Source organism: Chrysochloris asiatica, unplaced genomic scaffold, assembly GCF_000296735.1.
Source record: "Chrysochloris asiatica unplaced genomic scaffold, ChrAsi1.0 scaffold00001, whole genome shotgun sequence".
NCBI classification, from domain to species: domain Eukaryota; kingdom Metazoa; phylum Chordata; class Mammalia; order Afrosoricida; family Chrysochloridae; genus Chrysochloris; species Chrysochloris asiatica.
The window spans coordinates 48,004,306-48,022,693 of NW_006408519.1; the positions used below are offsets into that span (position 1 = coordinate 48,004,306).

General features: G+C 49.1%; 1 protein-coding gene across 1 annotated transcript in view; it reads right to left on the bottom strand.

Annotated features, from left to right (window-relative positions):
- Positions 1-18,388, bottom strand: part of COL22A1 (collagen, type XXII, alpha 1) — a 283,964-nt gene that overhangs the window by 108,612 nt on the left and 156,964 nt on the right. Inside the window, 9 exon segments of the mRNA XM_006830721.1 lie at positions 871-915; positions 1,144-1,248; positions 2,963-3,007; positions 3,315-3,368; positions 5,779-5,832; positions 6,893-6,946; positions 7,236-7,289; positions 13,873-13,905; positions 16,009-16,050. Of these exon segments, the coding sequence (XP_006830784.1) occupies positions 871-915; positions 1,144-1,248; positions 2,963-3,007; positions 3,315-3,368; positions 5,779-5,832; positions 6,893-6,946; positions 7,236-7,289; positions 13,873-13,905; positions 16,009-16,050 (486 nt within the window).

Consider the following 18,388-nt stretch of genomic DNA (forward strand, 5'->3'; position numbering starts at 1 on the left):
TTGCTGTGAGTTCGAACCGACTCACCGGCACTTAACAGCAATATTGGTTTATTAAAGATCCCTGGTGGCACACTGGGTAAGGCACTGGACTACTAAATCTTTGAGTCAAAGTCAGCAGTTTGAACCCACCAGCCACTCAATAGGAGAACAATGTGGCAGTCTGCTTCCATAATGGTTACAGCCTCAGAAACCCTACTATTCTGGTCTATTAGGGTCCCTCGGAGTCAGAATCGACTGGACAGCAGTGGGTTTGTTGGTAGTCTATTAAAGAGCGTAAAATAGCAGGATGAACAAATCTGCACTATTGTGAGCATGACCAGAATGTGACCCCGAGACAGGAAATAGGCACCTGCTGTGGAAAAACCTCACTCCCAGGAGTACCTCCGCTGTTTTCTTTTTCTGGACTCCTGCTGTGGTGCAATGGGTCAATGCGCTAGACTGAAAAGTCGGATTGAACTGCACAAGGTCAATGGTTCAAGCTCACCAGCCACTCCTCAGAAGCTCTATCCAGGGTCAGAACTGACTCGATGTCACTTAGCTTACACTTGTTCGACACAAGGTTGCCACAAATCTTCCACTTATAAAACACACTGCATCTGCGGAGCACACTGTAAGCATGTATTCCCATACAAGATTACTTCCATCGATTGCTCTGCCCATGGAAACCAGCATCTTGTCTACCTTTAACCAGGAAGGACTCATGAAGCACCATGTGCCAGCCACTTCCCCTCTCACAGGTCAGAACTCATGAGGCTTCCGCCAGGTGGGGTATGATGAAAGGAGAGGCTGGGAGTGTGGAGTGACGAGTGACGCTGACGACAATACTGCCCATGGCACGTCGTGCTTGTGATGCCTCCAGACAAGTCTTACCTTGGTTCCCAGGGGTCCAGGCAATCCAGGTGGACCACGGAGTCCCTGTAGAATAAAGATAAGGACTGCTGTGGGGTCACAGTGAGCACTGACCAGCCCCCACCGGTCGGGCTCCTAAACTGTCACCCCAGTCCTGGGTGAAGGGCTTGGGTGTGGATTAGAACTCAACCACCTGTGCCCTCCGTCTCTGCCAAGGATGGCAGTGAGCTGTCATCTTTTTGTTAGCTCCACTCTGGCTGCCCCAGGTATGGAAGTCACTGGCATTCCACTTACCGGCTCTCCATCTTTCCCTTTTCCAGATGGCCCAGGAGGCCCAGGGACTCCGGGATCCCCCCTAGGCCCAGCTGGCCCTGGACTCCCGTCATCACCTGCCACTCCCTGGAAAGAAAAATGCACAGTGTCCAGACCTGGGAAAATGTAGGGACTAAACTCTTCAATGGTGGGTGGGTGTGTTCCCAGGGCAGCCCTGTTTCTGAAAGCCCACCCTTTCTGCGGACACAGAAAGGTGGACTGAGGAACATGGGCCGAGGAGCTGGGCAGGATCCGGTGGCTTCAGAGCCCGCCCTCCTGCTCACTGCAGAAAACCCCGCAGGCACGTCTTTATAAGCGCTGCAGTGTCTGCTTGGACTTCTCACCAGGTTTTGCTCCTGCACCCCATCAAGACGGCCCTTTCTGGAACCTTCCAGCATCTCCCTACACCCAACCAACATGGCCCTTTCTGGACCCCACCAGCAATTTCATAATCTGTCCCCTGGCATTCCAAAACCAACCAAATTCCTCCTCAAATACTAGACTTTTAAGAGCTTGGGACCCCACAGTGGAGGAAGAAGGAGCCTGTCTGTGAGAGAGCTGAGCACGCTGCACTTGTGTGTTTGACCATGGAGACCTGAGCCCCTCACGCACGCCAACCCTACCCAAGTGACTGGCCACACTGTAACCTGCTGGCCTCCCAACAGCCTCTGGGGCAGAACAGGTGCAGTCAGATGCACCAAGAACCAGAAACACTGAGAGATGGAGTCTCTCCCTAAGCTCCGGGAAACCCAGATCAGCCCTTGGACTTGGTGAGAGGGAAGAAGAGATGCCAGGGTGTCAGGAATATCACCACTTACAGTAAGTTCCCTGTGACCACAGCCCTGGCTGGTACCACCGCTCCGCCAACAAGAGGTGTTTGGCTCCCCCTACAGGCTGGTGTGGCACCTTCCAGCTAGCAGCCCAACATTTGAACAACTGTAGCCCTGTACTAAGTTAACCCTCAAAAACGGAACCTGTGGTCACTGAGTCAGTTCTACAGGACTTCATAGACTGCCCCGTACGGTCTCCAAGGCACTCATCCCTAAGGAAGCCCATTGCCACATCTTTCTCCTACAGGAAGGTTGAAACTGCTTGTAAACTCGAATCTTTTGATTACCAGCCAAGTGCTTTACCCACAGCACCACCAGGGCTCCTTGAATGCTTGAGGAGTCCTCACAAACCCTACCTCTCTCAGGCACCCTCTTCTAGTTTATTGATGTCCTGCTTACAACAAGCCACCCCGAATTAAACACAGCCCTTCACACATGCTCTATAGTCCAGGTGAAGCAAATCAGGGCCAGGACTTCCAGTCACAAATTCAACGTGTTCTGTGGCACTGTCAGATAAGTACTGGATCACAAGGTTGTTTGAACTGAAAAGGTCGGTGGTTCAAACTCACCAGCCGCTCCTCAGAAACCCTATACAGGGTCACTATGAGTTGGAACCGACTTAACACAACATCAGGGTCCTTTTGTTCCCTAAAACATTTTAGCACCTGCACCACCTAAAGGTTGTCGTTGGTCTTATCAACAATTTGTTGTTTTCAGAGGCTGTCCAGTCAGTGTCACTAACTGAAAACAAATGTTGTCATGCCCACGCCCCAAACCCAGAATGCTGGCCATAGCAGTTTTCTCTCTCGTCCTCTAGGGGGAGCTCTTCATTCACTCCCACCCTGTCTACTTGGAAAGGTTTTGCTGAGTCCTGGGTCCTAGAAGGTCCTCCAAAGCTGAGCACCTCTTTCTTGGCCTCACAAGGTGCTCAGAATGGATGTTTACCTGTAGAGATGGAGACTGCATCTTACCTTCTCTCCGTCTTTCCCAGGAGTCCCTCTGGCGCCAGGGGGGCCCTGAAGAGAGGAATGTGGTTGAACATCAAGACTATCAGTGAACACTAGGACCTCCAGGGAAGGGTAAACAGGCCCCCTTTTAGTCTATGACCATAGACCTACCCCACCACTTCCCATCGGCCCCACCTTGCTGTAGAGATGACTTCCATGCTGAGGTGCCACCCCTCCACCAGCTGGTCACAGGCTTTATACATCAGAGCTCTTCACACACACACCTGGATGCCACCCACATCTTAGTGCCCAGGAGAATATTTAACTTGGCAGCTTGGACCCTGGGAGCCCACAACTATGTCTCCCCAACACTCACCATACTTCCTGGGGGCCCACTAGGACCGGGGGGACCTACAGACCCGGGAGCACCCTGTTTGGAGACATAAGAAGTTTAGAAAGACCGAATGCATTGATTCTAAGATACCCACTTTACCTCCCACTCAATTCACAGCTTGCTGGAATTTCTTCTAACCTGGCACCCCTACATAATATCCAGAACCTTCGTTTGTGTGACGGTTTACGGTACTCTAACTTACTGAGTCTCAAGTGAGGGACAGTGGGAGACAGTGGGGCACATCTGAAGAACTCTAGGAAGATGCATCAGCTGTTGAATGGGCTTTGTGTATGTGTATGTGGCAAGGTGAGGCAGAGATCATGGGCAGGGTCTCAGGTAGGTGTGATCTTTACTCGCAGTGCAGGGTTTAGAGCACACCAGAAATGGAGACCATCGTTTGGATTTGACTTGGGGAAACAACACTTCTTCCTAATGAAGAAGGTCAGCTGGAAGGCCAGGGGCCATCCTTGGAGACAGAGGAGGGCTGGGCAACAGCTGGTGGGTGGGTGGTTGGGGGCATTCCTGGAGAGCCTGAGAGAGGAACAGTTAGGGCGTGGTGGTTACTATCCAGGAGAAGTGAACTGTGTGTCTCAAGGTGTGACAGGTGCCAAACCTTCATGGTCTCTCACTCTGAAGATGCTGGTGCAATTTGTAGAACCAGGGTCGGTGGGAGGGACCAGGGAGTCTGTGTGTGCAGGGGAGTCTGCGTGTGCCTGGGGATGTCTCTGTGGGTAAGTGATACAAAACGTGTATGGAAAATGGATTTAAAAGATAATGGACGTTTCCACTGACTTTTGGAAGCCTTTTGCATTTGAGTGTACCTACATGGGTATGCGGTGTTGTGAGTGTGTGTGTGTGAAAGAGAGAGAGAGAGTGGATGAGTGTGTTACGGTGCGTGGGGTGTGTGCAAGTCTGTAGGTGTATACACAGTGTGTGTGTATGAGACTGTGTGTGATTGAGTGAGTCTCTGTGTGGGTATATACGTGTGAGTGTGTGTGTGTATGTGTGTGACTGAGTCTGTGGGTGCACACACGAGTGTGTATGTGTGTGTGTGTGTGTGTGTGTGTGTGTGTGTGAGAGAGAGAGAGAGAGTCTCTGTGTGGGTGTATACATGTGTGGGGGGTGTGCATGAGTCTGTGAGTATATACGAATGTGTGTGAATGTGTGTGAATGAGAGTGTGTGTGTGTGAGTGAATCTGTGTGTGCGTGTATACACATGTGTGTGTGTGAATGTGTGTGTGTGTGTGTGTGTGTGTGTGAGTGCTGACTTTGGTTGAGAATCTGAGTGTTTCCTGGAGGAAGGAGCTGTGACCTGCCCCTGGAGGTGGATATTCAGGTGGACCATGAGGACAGTCCAGTGGGTCTGTGGCCTGGAGATGGGGAGCAGGACTCCCCAGGACCGAGACTGCTCCCCACCACTATGGCATGTGGTGCATTTTCAAGGTCGGAGCTGCGCTAGTACCCCCAGCCCCACCCTTACCAGTGCCCACACTGGACACTCAATCCTTTGTAGTGGTGCCCTGTGTCCTCAGAGTGAACAGAGACCTGTCTGCTTGTCCTCCCCACTCAACATCACCCCCACCCCCTGGGGACCAATAGACCCAGATGCCAGAGATGAGACTCAACTCCAATTAGTTAGTGGCAAGGTCAAGCCCTCTGGCATCACACCCTCCTCTGGACAATCTGAGGGAGGGGGAGGCAGTGGTGTGTGTCCGTGTGTGTTTCTGCAGGTGTCTGTGTGTCCGGGGTTGACATATACGTGAGTACATCAGAGTGTGTGCTCATGTGTGTGGGCACACTGCGTACCAAAGGCTCTGTGAATCGAGTCTGCATGTCACGTGTTCATGGATGAGCCCTGCAAGGCTTCAAGTGGCCAGAATGATTCAAAAGTGGAGCTGCTGAAAAGACCTCCAAACCCACTGTTATCCAGTCGATTCTGACTCACAGGACAGAGATCTGACCCCTAGGGTTTCTGTGGCTGTAAGTCTGTATGGAAGCAGACTTGCTCCTCAACATGTATGCCTCATCTTGCTCCTGAGGAGTGGCTGCTGGGCTCAAACCGCCCACCTTTCAGTTATTCCCAGGGCTCCCATAGAGCTCAAAGGAGGACATGTTCCTCTACACTCCCCCCAAACCAAACCCACTGCCACCGAGTCAACCCCCACCCTGAGCGAGTCTATAGTACAAAACAGAGCGCCCCCTAGGGGATCTGCTTCAGCAGATCTCTATAGAAGCAGGCTGACTCATCTGTCTCCTGAGGCGTGGCTGCTGGGCTCAAACCGCCGACCTTTCAGTCAGCACCCGAGCACTTCAACCACTGTACCATCCTATAAAAGTCCTCCAGTAGGCCACCAGTGTTGCCCACACATCCTTAGCCCGTTCCTCGTGGTCAGCCCCAGGCCCAGGCCTCTGTGCAATCAGCAGGAGCAGGCAGCCAAGGACTCACCGGGTTTCCAGCTGCTCCGGGTGCCCCACGAGTTCCTTCTTGCCCCTTGGTGCCCTGCATGAAAAATAAGAGGGTTCATGAGAAACGGTGGTCCTTGTCCTCCCCTACCTCCTGGCAGGGTCCTCTTGGAGCACCAGTTCATCAGGGTCAGTTGAAGTGAGCCCAAAGGAAGAGAGTCCACAGCCGTGGAGGAGATTCCCACTCAGTGTTTTGGAGGCAGTAAATCTTTACAGCAATGGAAAGTCTCATCTTTCTCTCATGGAGCAACTGGTGGGTTTGAACTGCCAACCTTATAGTTCACAGCCCAGTGCTTGGCCCACAGTGCCACCAGGCCTCCATGAAAGGCTGGGAGCAGAGTCTAAAGGGTCGAGAAAATCACAAGGCACCAGCTCTTCTGATGCTGCTTCCCAAGTGAATACTCTGGGAGTCATCAACAGCAAAGCACTGGACTCCTAATGGTCAGTGGTTCAAACAGACTTGGTGGCACCTCAGGCGGCAGGCCTGACCATCTGCTTCCACAAGGTCCCTGCCCCATGGAGCAGTTTGGCTCTGCACACACAGGGTTGCCATTAACTGTAATTGACTTGGTGCCAACAACAACACTACATCATCCTCACAAACACCTTCACTGACCCTTCATGGGAATGAGGTCACTGAGGTTGAAAGGGCAGTATGGGATCCCACCAACAGCAAGTGGCCATGCGGCATTTGGACCCAGGACAAGCTCTCCAGCTCTGCGCATCCCAGGGGACCTAGATCATGGCCAAGAGAGACCTACAAGGAGCTAGCAGTGAGAAAAGACAATGGAATCAACACAGTAGTGCACAAAGGAGTCGCTTAACCCAGAGCTGCCTTCCAAGGCTGGGCGGAGGGCTCCACAGACCAGAGGAGGGACAGCAGGTGGGGCTAGAAGCCCCTTTAGTGACATGGGGGTCCATGGCTGGCTGGGGTCCTTGTGAGGGTCTCTGCAGGGGCACAGGAAGCTCCTAGGTCCTCAGGCTCTGTGTGGCAGTGCCCCCTGGTGGACACTCTTGGAATGCTAGGAGGTCAAGGGACAGCAGAGGGAACTTGGGACTTCAGAACCAGAGCAACCCAAGAGAGAGGGTTTCCTTACCGGTGATCCAGGGGGTCCCCGAGGCCCTAGTTCTCCAGGATGGCCTTGTGGTCCCTGTAATGAAACAACCACCAATGAACAGGCTGATGATCCTTTTTGGGCAGATGGGAGGTAGGGGCATGGACAAGCACAGGGGATATTCAGACAGAAGAGGACGGGAGGGCTGCATTCATTTCAGGGCTCCTATGGGGTACAGGGTCGCTATGGGTCGGAACCGACTCGACAGCACTTAACAACAACAACATGGGTGAGCCCAGTGGCTAAGAGCTGCAGCTGGGGGCCCGTGGATGCACCCTGCACAGCTGCCCAGCTGCATGTGGCCTGTGTGAGAGTGGGCACTCACCGGCTCCCCAGGCTGGCCCGCATCGCCTTTCTCTCCTCTGGGTCCCTGCTCTCCCTGTGGGTGAAACAGTACAGAGAAGAACACAGGTAAGCACAGGCCCTGTACCCAGCTCCTGCCACCCCTCCCTCTCCCAACAGGCACCTGTTTCATGTCAAGCCAGAGCAGATCCCTCTGCCCAGCCTCTTCCAGGCCCAACCCTCACACCCTGATCCCTTCTTTCTTGTATAAATGACAAATTTTATGTCGTGCATATACACTGTAGAGCAAGTTTCAGAGTGTCTTCTGCCCTCCATTTTGGTCTTTTCTTTGGTGTCTTCTCGAAGACCTTTTGCTGTCTTCCTGTATGACGTTCTTGCTGTCCTCCCACAGCACTTCGGATTTCGGTCTTTAGTGTCTAATGCATCAAATCTGTTCTTTAGATGTTCTCTAAATTCAGGTGCGATATATTCAAAGTCATAGTTTGGCTCTCATGGACTTGTTTAATTTTCTTCAGCTTCAGCCTGAACTTGAATATGAGCAATTGATGGTCTGCTCCATAATCTGCCCCTGGCCTTGTTTTGACTGATAGATGGAGCTTTTCCATCGTCTCTTTCCACAGATGTAGACAATTTGGTTTCTGTGTATTCCATCTGGTGAGGTCCATGTGTACAGTTGTCTTTTATGGTCATGATAGCGAAACCCAAAGCCTTCCCTGGGCTCAGTATCCCCTTCATAAACCAGGACAGGTATGGAGGGAACCACCTGGAAGACTCCTTTATAGACTGAGGCTGCAGCAGCACTGGACTGTCAGAATGCCTGGTTGGGAACCACCCACTGATCCCCATAACAAGCCCTTCTTGAATTCTGTCTTGTAATTTCTCCAAGCTTGAGGCTACCTGTCCCTCGTTCCTCTAACAAGGGATAGGTATCTTCTCTCATCGGCCTCCATGACACAACCACGAAGACAATGTGCATACACATATAACACATACATCATGCTTAGGCAACTAACAGGCACAAGGAAGACATACCGCTTACAAAAACCTGCATAAGGTGTGCTATCTGTGTAAAGTATGGTACTATCTCCAGACCAGGGAATCTTCAAGTCATCTTGATGTCTGTGCTCTCCCCAGCCATCTATCAATAAGGCCACCTCATGGACTCACAGGGGCTGTGGTCACCAGCCATCTCCACAGTAGCCTCAGTCTTGGATGTGGGAGATGAGGGAGTTAGAGGGCCTTTCTGTCCTGTCTCCCCTATCTATTCTCTTTAATTGTACCACCCATTTTGCTGTTGTTGACCATTGAATTGGTTCTGACCCATACCAACCCTGGATAAGGTTTCTGAGGAATAGCTGGTGGCTTTGAACCACTGACCTTACAGTTATCAGTCCAGTGCTTATCCTAAAGTGCCACACCAGGCTCACTTTGGTGGCTGCATTATGTCAAGTTGGTTCCGACTCACAGTGACCCTGTATAAGGTTTCCAGGGTTTTAATCTTTATGGGAGCAGAAAGCGTCATCTTTTTCCCAAAAGATGTCTGACAGATTCTAACTTCTGACCTTTCGGTTACCAATCCAAATGGACAACCCAATACACTACCAGATCTCCTTTTAGGCCCACTTTGTTGTTGGTGTTGCTAAGTGTTGTGAGTCAATTCTGACTCATAGCAATCTTGTATAGGGTTTCCAAGGAATGCTTGATGAATTTAAACTGCCAACCTTGCTGTTCAAACCGACCCTGAGGTCCAGTGCTTATCCTATGTTACCACATCAGGACTCCAGAGTGCCCTCTAAATCTTCTGCTTCCTCACCTCTTTCAGCTCTGTAGGGAGTAATCAAACAGAGCAACACTTGCCAAGCCCATTAATACAAACCCAGTTGTCATGGTGACAGAGTTAGGCCCTGAGAGTCTGCCAGAGCCCACAATGCTTTTTTTTTGTAGACCCAATTTCCTTTTTTGTGACATAGTCATTTTTTGTGACTTTGCATATGAAAGTGACTCCAACAGGAAGGATCTCACCCAGGAGATCGAATCAGGAGGGCGGCTCAGGCCCCCAGGCAGGCCTGCCAAGTAGAATGTTCTGGAAATGATTATTTACACAGGGGCTGGATGGCTAGGTATGTCTCCAGCAGGTGGCAGCTTGAGGGGCTCAGGGTGGGCATGAGAGAGACCCAGAGGATGCCAGATGAGAAGCACAGTCAAGGTCCTGGAAGAGATGTGTGGAACCGAGGTCCTGAGAGACAAGTAAGGAATGAATGGTGTGAAGGGGCCACCTCCACCTGGGGAAAAGGTGGGTCTGGGACCACAGCATCATCAGTCTTGTCACTGCATTATGACTAACAGGCCAGGACACAATCTGTATCTTCAGAGTAAGACCCTTTGCAAAGTTCTTCACTTTTCTGAGCTTCAGAATTACCATCTGTGAAGTGGGCATGTCAGCAGCTCCACCAAGGATGGCTGGATGAGACAAAGCAAGGCAGATACCTAGCAGTATGCCCAGGGTACTGCACTTGTCAGCTCTTTCCCCCAGCCCTGCTCCTGAGAGGGTGGGAAAGAAGACCATGGTGGCAGCATCAGGAGAACGCTGATAGGAAGTAATTACCTCTGTGGGAGCTAATTTCGAGGCATTCTCTGTCACAAAAAAGCAGATCATTCATGCACTCAATCCTGTGGTTAGTGTTATAATTGAGGAGCTCAGAGAAGAAACAGCGGGTTGGGGTGGGGGGCATTTTCAGGGGGCAGAGGGACTGGATATGGTCCCCATAGCTAAAGCCTCCTTGGTCAGTAGCTAGGAGGCCTTGTGGTTTCTTAGTGGAGAAAACCTAGAGGCCCCCAAACTGTTATTTCCCAGAGGCATCACCCCACAACTCCCCCTGAAGCCCCGCTGTCCTCGCTTACTCGGAAGTTCACTGATTCCTGCTCCTGGATCAGCACCTGTCCCTGCTCCATTCTCTCCCATGGCTGGCTGACTGGTGTGCTGTCAAGTTGATTCTGACTCACATGGACCCTGGACAGAGTTTCTAAGGTTGTTCAACTATATAGGAGCAGAAAACCTCCCCTTTCTCCTATAGAATGGCTGGTGAATTTGAACTGCTGACCTTGTGGTTAGCAGCCCAATGCATAACACACACACAAGGCTACTGAGGCTCCTGCACAGGGCTTTTTAAAGTCTTTTAGGTTTTATCCACTGGATCCAAAAGCACAGGGATGTCAGCTGTGGATGTTTGTGTCTCTTCATTCAAACCTCTGTTGCTCACAGTTGAGCAGCAGGTCGATTCTGGACAACAGAAGATTCACACCCATCAGTACAGAACAGGTGAACGGAGGCACTTTTCCTAGCTCCATGTGCCCAATAGCATAGAGAACACCTGCAAAAAGTGGTTTTCAGAAGACACATTCAGGAAAAGATGAGGAAAAAAAATCCCTTGAAGTTGTAGTGTTGGAAAGCATTTGCTTCAGCCAAATGTTTTTGATTTTATTAAGTGCTGTCAAGTCGGTTCTGACTCATGGAGACCCTGTGTAGGGTTTACGAGGAGCAGCTGGTGAGTTTGAACTGTTGACCTTGTGGTTCAAATCCACCATGAGAAGAGCTAAATACTCTCTCCACAAGCCATGCTTTCCCATCAGGCCATGCCCTCCAACAGACCACGCCCTTCCAAGGCCATTCTTCTTGTTGTTGTTAGGTACCATTGAGTCAGTACCGACTCATAGTGACCCTATGCACAACAGAATAAAACACTGCCAGGTTCTGGGCCAACCTCATAATTGTTGCCACGCTTCAGCCCATTGATGCCAATCCATCTCATTCTTCCTCTTTTTCTCTGACCTTCCACCTTACCAAATATGATATCCTTCTCTAGCGACTGGTCCCTCCTGACAATATATGTGAAGTATGAGAGACGAAGTTTGGCCATTCTGGTCTCCAAGGAGCACTCTGACTGCACTTCTTCCAACACAAATCTGTTGGTTCTTTTGGCAGCCCACAGTACTTTCAATATTCTCCTCCAACAGCATAACTCAAAAGCATCAATTCTTCTATGGTCTTCCTTATTCATTGTCCAGCTTTCACATGCATATGAGGTTATTGAAAATACCATGGCTTGGGTCAGGTGCACCTTAGTCCTCAAGCTGACGTCTTTGCTCTTAACACTTTAAAAAAAGGTCTTGTGCAACAGATTTGCGTAATGCAATACATCATTTCCTTTCTTGACTGCTGCTTCCATGAGTGTTGATAGTTGATCCAAGAAGAATGAAGTCCTTGACAACTTCAATCTTTTCTCCATTGATAAGAATGTTGTTTATTGGTCCAGTGGTGAGGATTTTTGTTTTCTTTACATTGAGATGCAATCCATACCAAAGGCTGTACTCTTCGATCTTCATCAGTAAATGTTTTAAATCCTCTTCACTTTCAGCAAGCAAGGTTGTATCATCTGCATATCGCAGGTTGTTAATGAGTCTTCCTCCAATCCTGATGCCACGTTTTTTCATAGAACACAGCTTCTCAGATTATTTGCTCAGCATACAGGTTGAATAAGTATGGTGACAGACTAAGAATCCAAGGCCATACCCCCCTCCCCCATTGTCATATCTTTTCCATGGTTACAACCCTCTCATGGACTTGCCTCCCCAAGACCACGCCCTCTGACAGGCCACGCCCACCAAAACAGTCACTCCCTTTCCATGACCATGTGGTCTCACATACTTTGGGCATGTTGTCAGGATGTCCCTGAAGAGGACGTTATGACTAGCAAAGTGGACAGTCATAAAAAAAGAAGGCCCTCAATGAGATGGCTTCACACAGTTGCAACAGCAATGTGGCCAAACGTAACAATTGTGAGGAAGATGCAGGATCCCACAGGGTTTAATTTTGTTGTATAAAGGGTCACTATAAGTCAGAACCAACTCACGGGCACCTAACAAGACCTCCTGACAGGCCACACTCCCCACCAACTACGTCTCTCTGCTGACCACACCCTCCCAATGGTCATGCCCTCTCCGACAATCAAGCCCCTCTCTTGGTCAAGCCCTCAGGGATGGCCACACCCACTCCCATTGGTCACTCCCTCTAGGGACTTCTACATCCCGGCTTCTCCTGGTTCTGGCCCCTCAAGGTCCCTCATCTTTTAGATCCCTGTGATCCCAAAATCTACATGTAACTTCTCTCTCTAACTCTTCAGTGCCCTACCACCTCAAATCATTCTCTCTCCTCAGAATCACCAGCAACTCTCCCATCCCCAAACCATGATCAGTTTGGTTCCAAATCAGAGGGTGAGCAGAATTAGGCAATGAGGGGCAGGGCCAGACCATGGGTGGTAGGTCCAGTGTCAGACCCGAGGGACAGAATCTGGGGTCCAGGAATAGGACCAGCTCAGCCAGGCCACTGAGGACAAAGGAGGCCAAGCAGAAGGCAGCCAACCAGGGGCTCATGGATCCTGACAGGAAATCTAAGCATAGTCCCAGAGGCCTACACACAGCCACCCCCCACCCATGGCCAGCTTTGTCTGGAGTGTGGCCAGCTTCAGGAGATGGTGGGTTTAAACTGATAGTGTGAAACACCCAGCTGCCGTGAAGTTCAGTCCAGTGCTGGAGGTCCATGTGTATTAGAGTAGAACTGAGCTCCACAGCGTTTTTAGTTACTGATTCCTCAGAAGTAGATCATCAGGCCTTTATTTCCAGGTATCCCTAGGTGGTCTTGAATCTGTAGATTTTCAGTCAGCAGCCAGGCACATTAACCATTTGCCCAGGAACTGGCTGCTAGCTGTAGGGCCCATGTCCTTTTGTTGGATTTGGTTCCCTAGTCTTCCTTACAACTCTACGTGGTCTGGCCCGTGAGATCAAGGAGCCAGCAGTGTGAGGGAGTCTGGGATAGAACCTGTTTTCTGTCTGTGCTCTTTCTGGCCACACACACACACACACACACACACACACACACACACACATAGACTCACACCTTGGGCTGCAGCAGCCCTCTGTGGTGGCAATGGACACACGCAATAAATCATCTTACAGAAGAAGGTGGTGGCACAGAGAGTGAGAAAAGCAGCCCTGGGACACCTGCCACCCTGTGGCCTTCCTCGGTCATTTATGCATGTCATTGTTGCCTGCCCGCAGCTGAGGGCACGTCTGATACACAAACCCTGAAGATGCTGAACTGCTCAGAACCTCATGTGCCAGAACTAACAGAATCCAGGGAACCCTGCCTGTGTCAGAGTAGAACTGTGCTTTCTGGGTTTGCGATGGCCGAGTGTTCAGAAGCAGATGGCCAGAGCTTTCTCCTGACATGCTTCTAAGTGGGCACAAAGTGCCAACCCAGGGCATTAACTGTGTGCACCTCCCCGGAACTGTTTCAAGCGTGTGTTTGTCAAATTCAGGTAAGTCAGCTGGACCTGGTGTGGTAGAACATTCAGAGGAGAGAATCTGGAAGTGAGAGGGTCTTCTTGGGAGGATACCCCTTGCCCCACCCACATGCCAGTACCAGCAGCCCCAGCTCAGCGCTGGTCCACACACTGAATCCGTTCCCCTGCCCACCACCAGGGAACAGCATGGATACCAAGAGACCTGGCAGTGACCAGCACAGGGGCTGAGGGTCAGACAAGCCCACCCCTTCTCTCAGGGGACCTGGGGCAGCTGTCAGCTGAGGGATTGCTGCTACTCACCGGTATTCTCGGATGTGGTGTGAACAGGGAGGTCTGAAAAGGAAGCAAAGGAAATGAGAAGGACATGGACTTGTGGACAATGATGTTTACAGAACAAAAAATCCGCCTGGCGATTGACCACATGAGAGAAGAGCGCCTCAACGTGCCCCCTCAAAAAAAAAAACTCTGCCGTCAAGTGGATACTGATTCACAGCCAATCTTCAGACAGTGTGGTGGCACTGCAGGATAAGCACTGAATAGTCAGGTCAGTTTGAACTGCAAGGTCAATGGTTCAAACTCACCAGCTGCTCCTCGGAAACCTTACACAGGGTCGTTGGGAGTCGGAACTGACTCGGCAACACTTAACAACAGCAACTACAGGACAGAGTATATCTGCCCCATAGGGTTTCCAGCAGCCACAGCACACTCTTGAATTATTCTTAGTTTTCATAATTAGAATCACGACACAGCCAGGCTAGCCGGTAGACACTGAGGAATCAATGCCACCAAGTCATTTTCCAATGGACAATTACCAATTTGCCACCCACCTAAGGGCATGACATTTCCCTCATGTTTCAGGTTGTTACCCACTTCTAACAAACATTTGAATACCATCAATTCTGACTCTAAGTTTATGACTCCCAGACTCTTCCAGCATCTCTGTCAGATGCTGCTTATCACAGGGACAGGTGTGCATGTGTGGGGAACAGCGAGGCATGAGGTAGTGCGGTGACTTGGATGGAACTGCCTTGGTTCTCCTCCTGGGATCCAGGCTTCAGATGTCCCTGCTTGGGGCAGTCAGACCCACCCACAGGGTCAGGGCCAGGCTTGTGCAGCTGAATGACCCTTCCCTGAAGCCCACTGCTCAAAGTCATAGAAAGCCTCTAAGGGAAAGAAACATTCAAATGAAAAACAGGAAGAAATCTAAAATATGCCCCCACTTATATGATTTTGGGAGTTCTGTGTGGCACTGTAGGTAGGATAAGCACTGAACTGCAAGGTCAATTTGAACCACAAGGTGGTGATTCAAACCCCCCAGCCACTCCTTGGAAACACTATTCAGAGATGTTTATGAATCAGAACCGACTTGAAGGCACTTAACAAGACAACACAGAATTTGGGGGGAATTATATGAATATCAATGGCAGCAATGATTTTTAATTTGTGTTAGTGGGTTCTGACTCATAGTGACCCTTCATAGGGTTTCTAAGGCTGTAAATCTTTACGGGCATAGAAAGCCTCATCTTTCTCCCTGAGAGTAGTTGGTGAACTTGAACTGTCCACCTTGTAGTTAGCAGTCCAGAGCTTTCATTTTCATTTCGTATTGAGTCTTTGCCAGGAACTGGGCTAAGTACTTGGTACTGCTGATACCTATGGAGTCAATTCCAAGTCAAAACAACCCTATAACACAGGGCGGAACTGCCACCCAGGGTCCCCAAGGTAAGAGTCCTACAGAGTACACAGCCTCATCTTTCTCTCATGGAACGGCTGGTGGGTTTGAACCACTGACCTTTCAGTTCGCAGCAGAGCCCTCATCTCTAGGGCTCCTTTTGCACGATATTATTTCAGTTCATTATATTTTTACTTAATTTTTTTTTTTCATATGTGAGCAAATTGAATCTTTATTTCTTTATCTTCTTGCCTTCCTCTTCACCCAAGTTAATGTGTGTCAGCTCTCTAGTTAATGATTTACCCTCTTTTAGAAATTAAATAGCATGACCAAGAACACAATGTTGGTGAATGGTGAGACTGGAATTCGAACCCAGTTCTTTCTGACTTCTCAGCACCAGCTCGCAACACATGTCCTAGGGCCTGCAGAGAGCAGACGAATGAACCAGAATCAAAGCTCATGGCTGGGAATCCCCCCTGCCTTCTTCCCCAGGACAGGCCTCAGTTTCCCCACATACAAAAGCAGAGGTGTGTTCTCAATGCCTCATGCACCTTCTGATAAATAATATTTGTGCTTGCCATATGAAGTTTTCCTTTTGTTTAAGCACAAAGTGCTTCTTAGAGAAACTTCTGAGAGAGTTTTAAGACCTAGGAATGGGGACAAGTTATTGGGAAATGTTACTAAGGAGATATTTATAACCAAGTGTGTGTGTTGGGAGGGGCATACCAATGTCTTAGCAATTCAGAGATAGAAGTTGAGAAACTTACAGTTCCCGGTAATCCAGGGGGACCTGCTGGACCAGCTTCACCCTGGTTGAAGAAATGGAAAATAAATCATCATTAGTCCTCCTGAGGAGTCATGGTATGGCACCATAGGATAAGCATTGGGCTGCTAGCCATGAGGCCAGTGGTTCAAACCCATCATTCACTCCTCAGAAACCCTAGATAGGGTTAGTGTGAGTCAGAAATGACGTAATAGCACTTAGCAACAACAAAAGCATGTCCTTCTGCCACCTCTGCTTACCTGGTGACAGGGATGACAGCACAACCTCTCAACAGGATCACCCACCTGCACCCACACTGATAGGCTGGGCAGATGGTGGATGGATGGACAGATGGATAGACATATGACACACAGATAGACGGATGGATGGACAGACAGATGGCTATATAGATGATACACAATCAGACAGATGGATGGATGGATGGACAGATGGCTAGATAGATGGTACACAATCAGACAGATGGATGGATGGATAGACAGATGGCTAGACAGATCATACATAGATGATGCACAGTCAGATCGATAGATAGCTGGTTAGATAGATGACACACAATCAGACAGACGGATAAATTGATGGACAGATGACTAGATAGATCATACATAGATGATACACAGATCGATAGATAGCTGGTTAGATAGATGACACACAATCAGACAGACGGATAAATTGATGGACAGATGACTAGATAGATCATACATAGATGATACACAAATCGATAGATAGCTGGTCATACATAGATGACATGTAGATGGCACACTGTCAGATTGATCGATGGTTGGACAGATGGATGGGCATAGTGCAATTCACAAAATATCTCACACATCAGGAGACATTATGTCTTCAGAAGTATCTACGTTGTATGTGTAACTGTATACCATGTGAACTGCTGTATGACAACAATGTAAAGTGGTGCATTATCCACTTCCTGCTAATGACACACAGGGTATTGTCTGAGCATCATCACAATCACTGTTGCATCAGACATGCATGATACATGTACCTCTGAGCTTGCCGACCATGTCTGAAGTCCAGCTCCTTTGGAGATTCCAGCAAGCTCGCCCATCAGGCTGTTCCAGGGTCTAAGGGCCAGAACTGCATTCCTGTCACAGTTGAGGGCCCACAGCTGGAACACCTGAGCTGGAAGCCCAACCTCACCATTTGATGTTACAATATTCTACCTCTTTCTGTGTATTTCCCTCATTGCAAAGCAGGGAGGGTAACAATACCTATGCTCACAATGTCTTGTGGGGGTCACCTGGGACAATCTGCAGTGGAGGTTCAACAAGCAGGAAGCTAGAATCACATCTGCCATGAAGTAAATGGGTCATTGAGCTGGTCCCAACAGTAATGTCATCAAGTGGTCACTTTCCAGGTACCACAAGGAAGCCAGGGAAAGGTGTCTGTCCCAATTCTGTTCCTGTCACCATGTCAGGGTGGGGTCTATGGCAAGCTTTCCGTGTTTTGTTATTAAATGGACAGATGGGTGGATACAGTGATTTACAGAGGAATGATAAATCATTACCCAATAGTAAAAAGGTCACGAAGTCCTACTGGTATACTGGTTAAGCATTGGGCTGCTAACCGAAAGGAGTCACTGTTCAAATCCACCAGCCACTTCCTGGGAATAAAATGAGGCAGTCTGCTTCCACAAGGATTCACAGACTTGAAAGACCATATGGAGCCATTCTATCCTGCCCTTTAGGATTGCTATGAGTCCAAATCAACTCAATGGAAATGGATTTGATTTTTGGTTTTGATTCAGATAAAAAGCCACCTTGTTAGCTATTACAATAAAACCTGCAAAAGCTGGAACCTACATAAGGCAGAAACCTGCCAGAGAAGGAAAACACAAATACATTCTGTTTTTCTGGAAGTCTATGGTATCTTTAATATTTTTCAACACCATAACTCAAATGCATCAGTTCTACTGTCTTCCTTATTCATTGCCCAACTTTCACATGCATATGAGGCTATTGAAAATACCATGGCTTGGGTCAAGCACACCTTGGTTCTCAAACTGACATCTTTGCTCCTGAATGCTTTAAAGAGGTCTTGTGCAGCTGATTTGCCTAATGCAATACGTCATTTGATTCTTTGACTGCTGCTTCCGTGAGTGTTGATGGTGCATCCAAGCAAAATGAAGTCATTGACAACTTCAATCTTTTCTCTATTTATCATGACGTTATTTATTGATCCAAGTGGTGAGGATTTTTATTTTTCCTACTTTGAGGCACACATGCTGAAGCATGCTGGTACAATCTAAAATGACCCTGGGGTGGACTCCTTCCCAGTACCTCTGGTAACAGCATGACACAGACACAGACAGGAGTACTGAATGGAAAGACACGCCCTTGGTCTGCCCT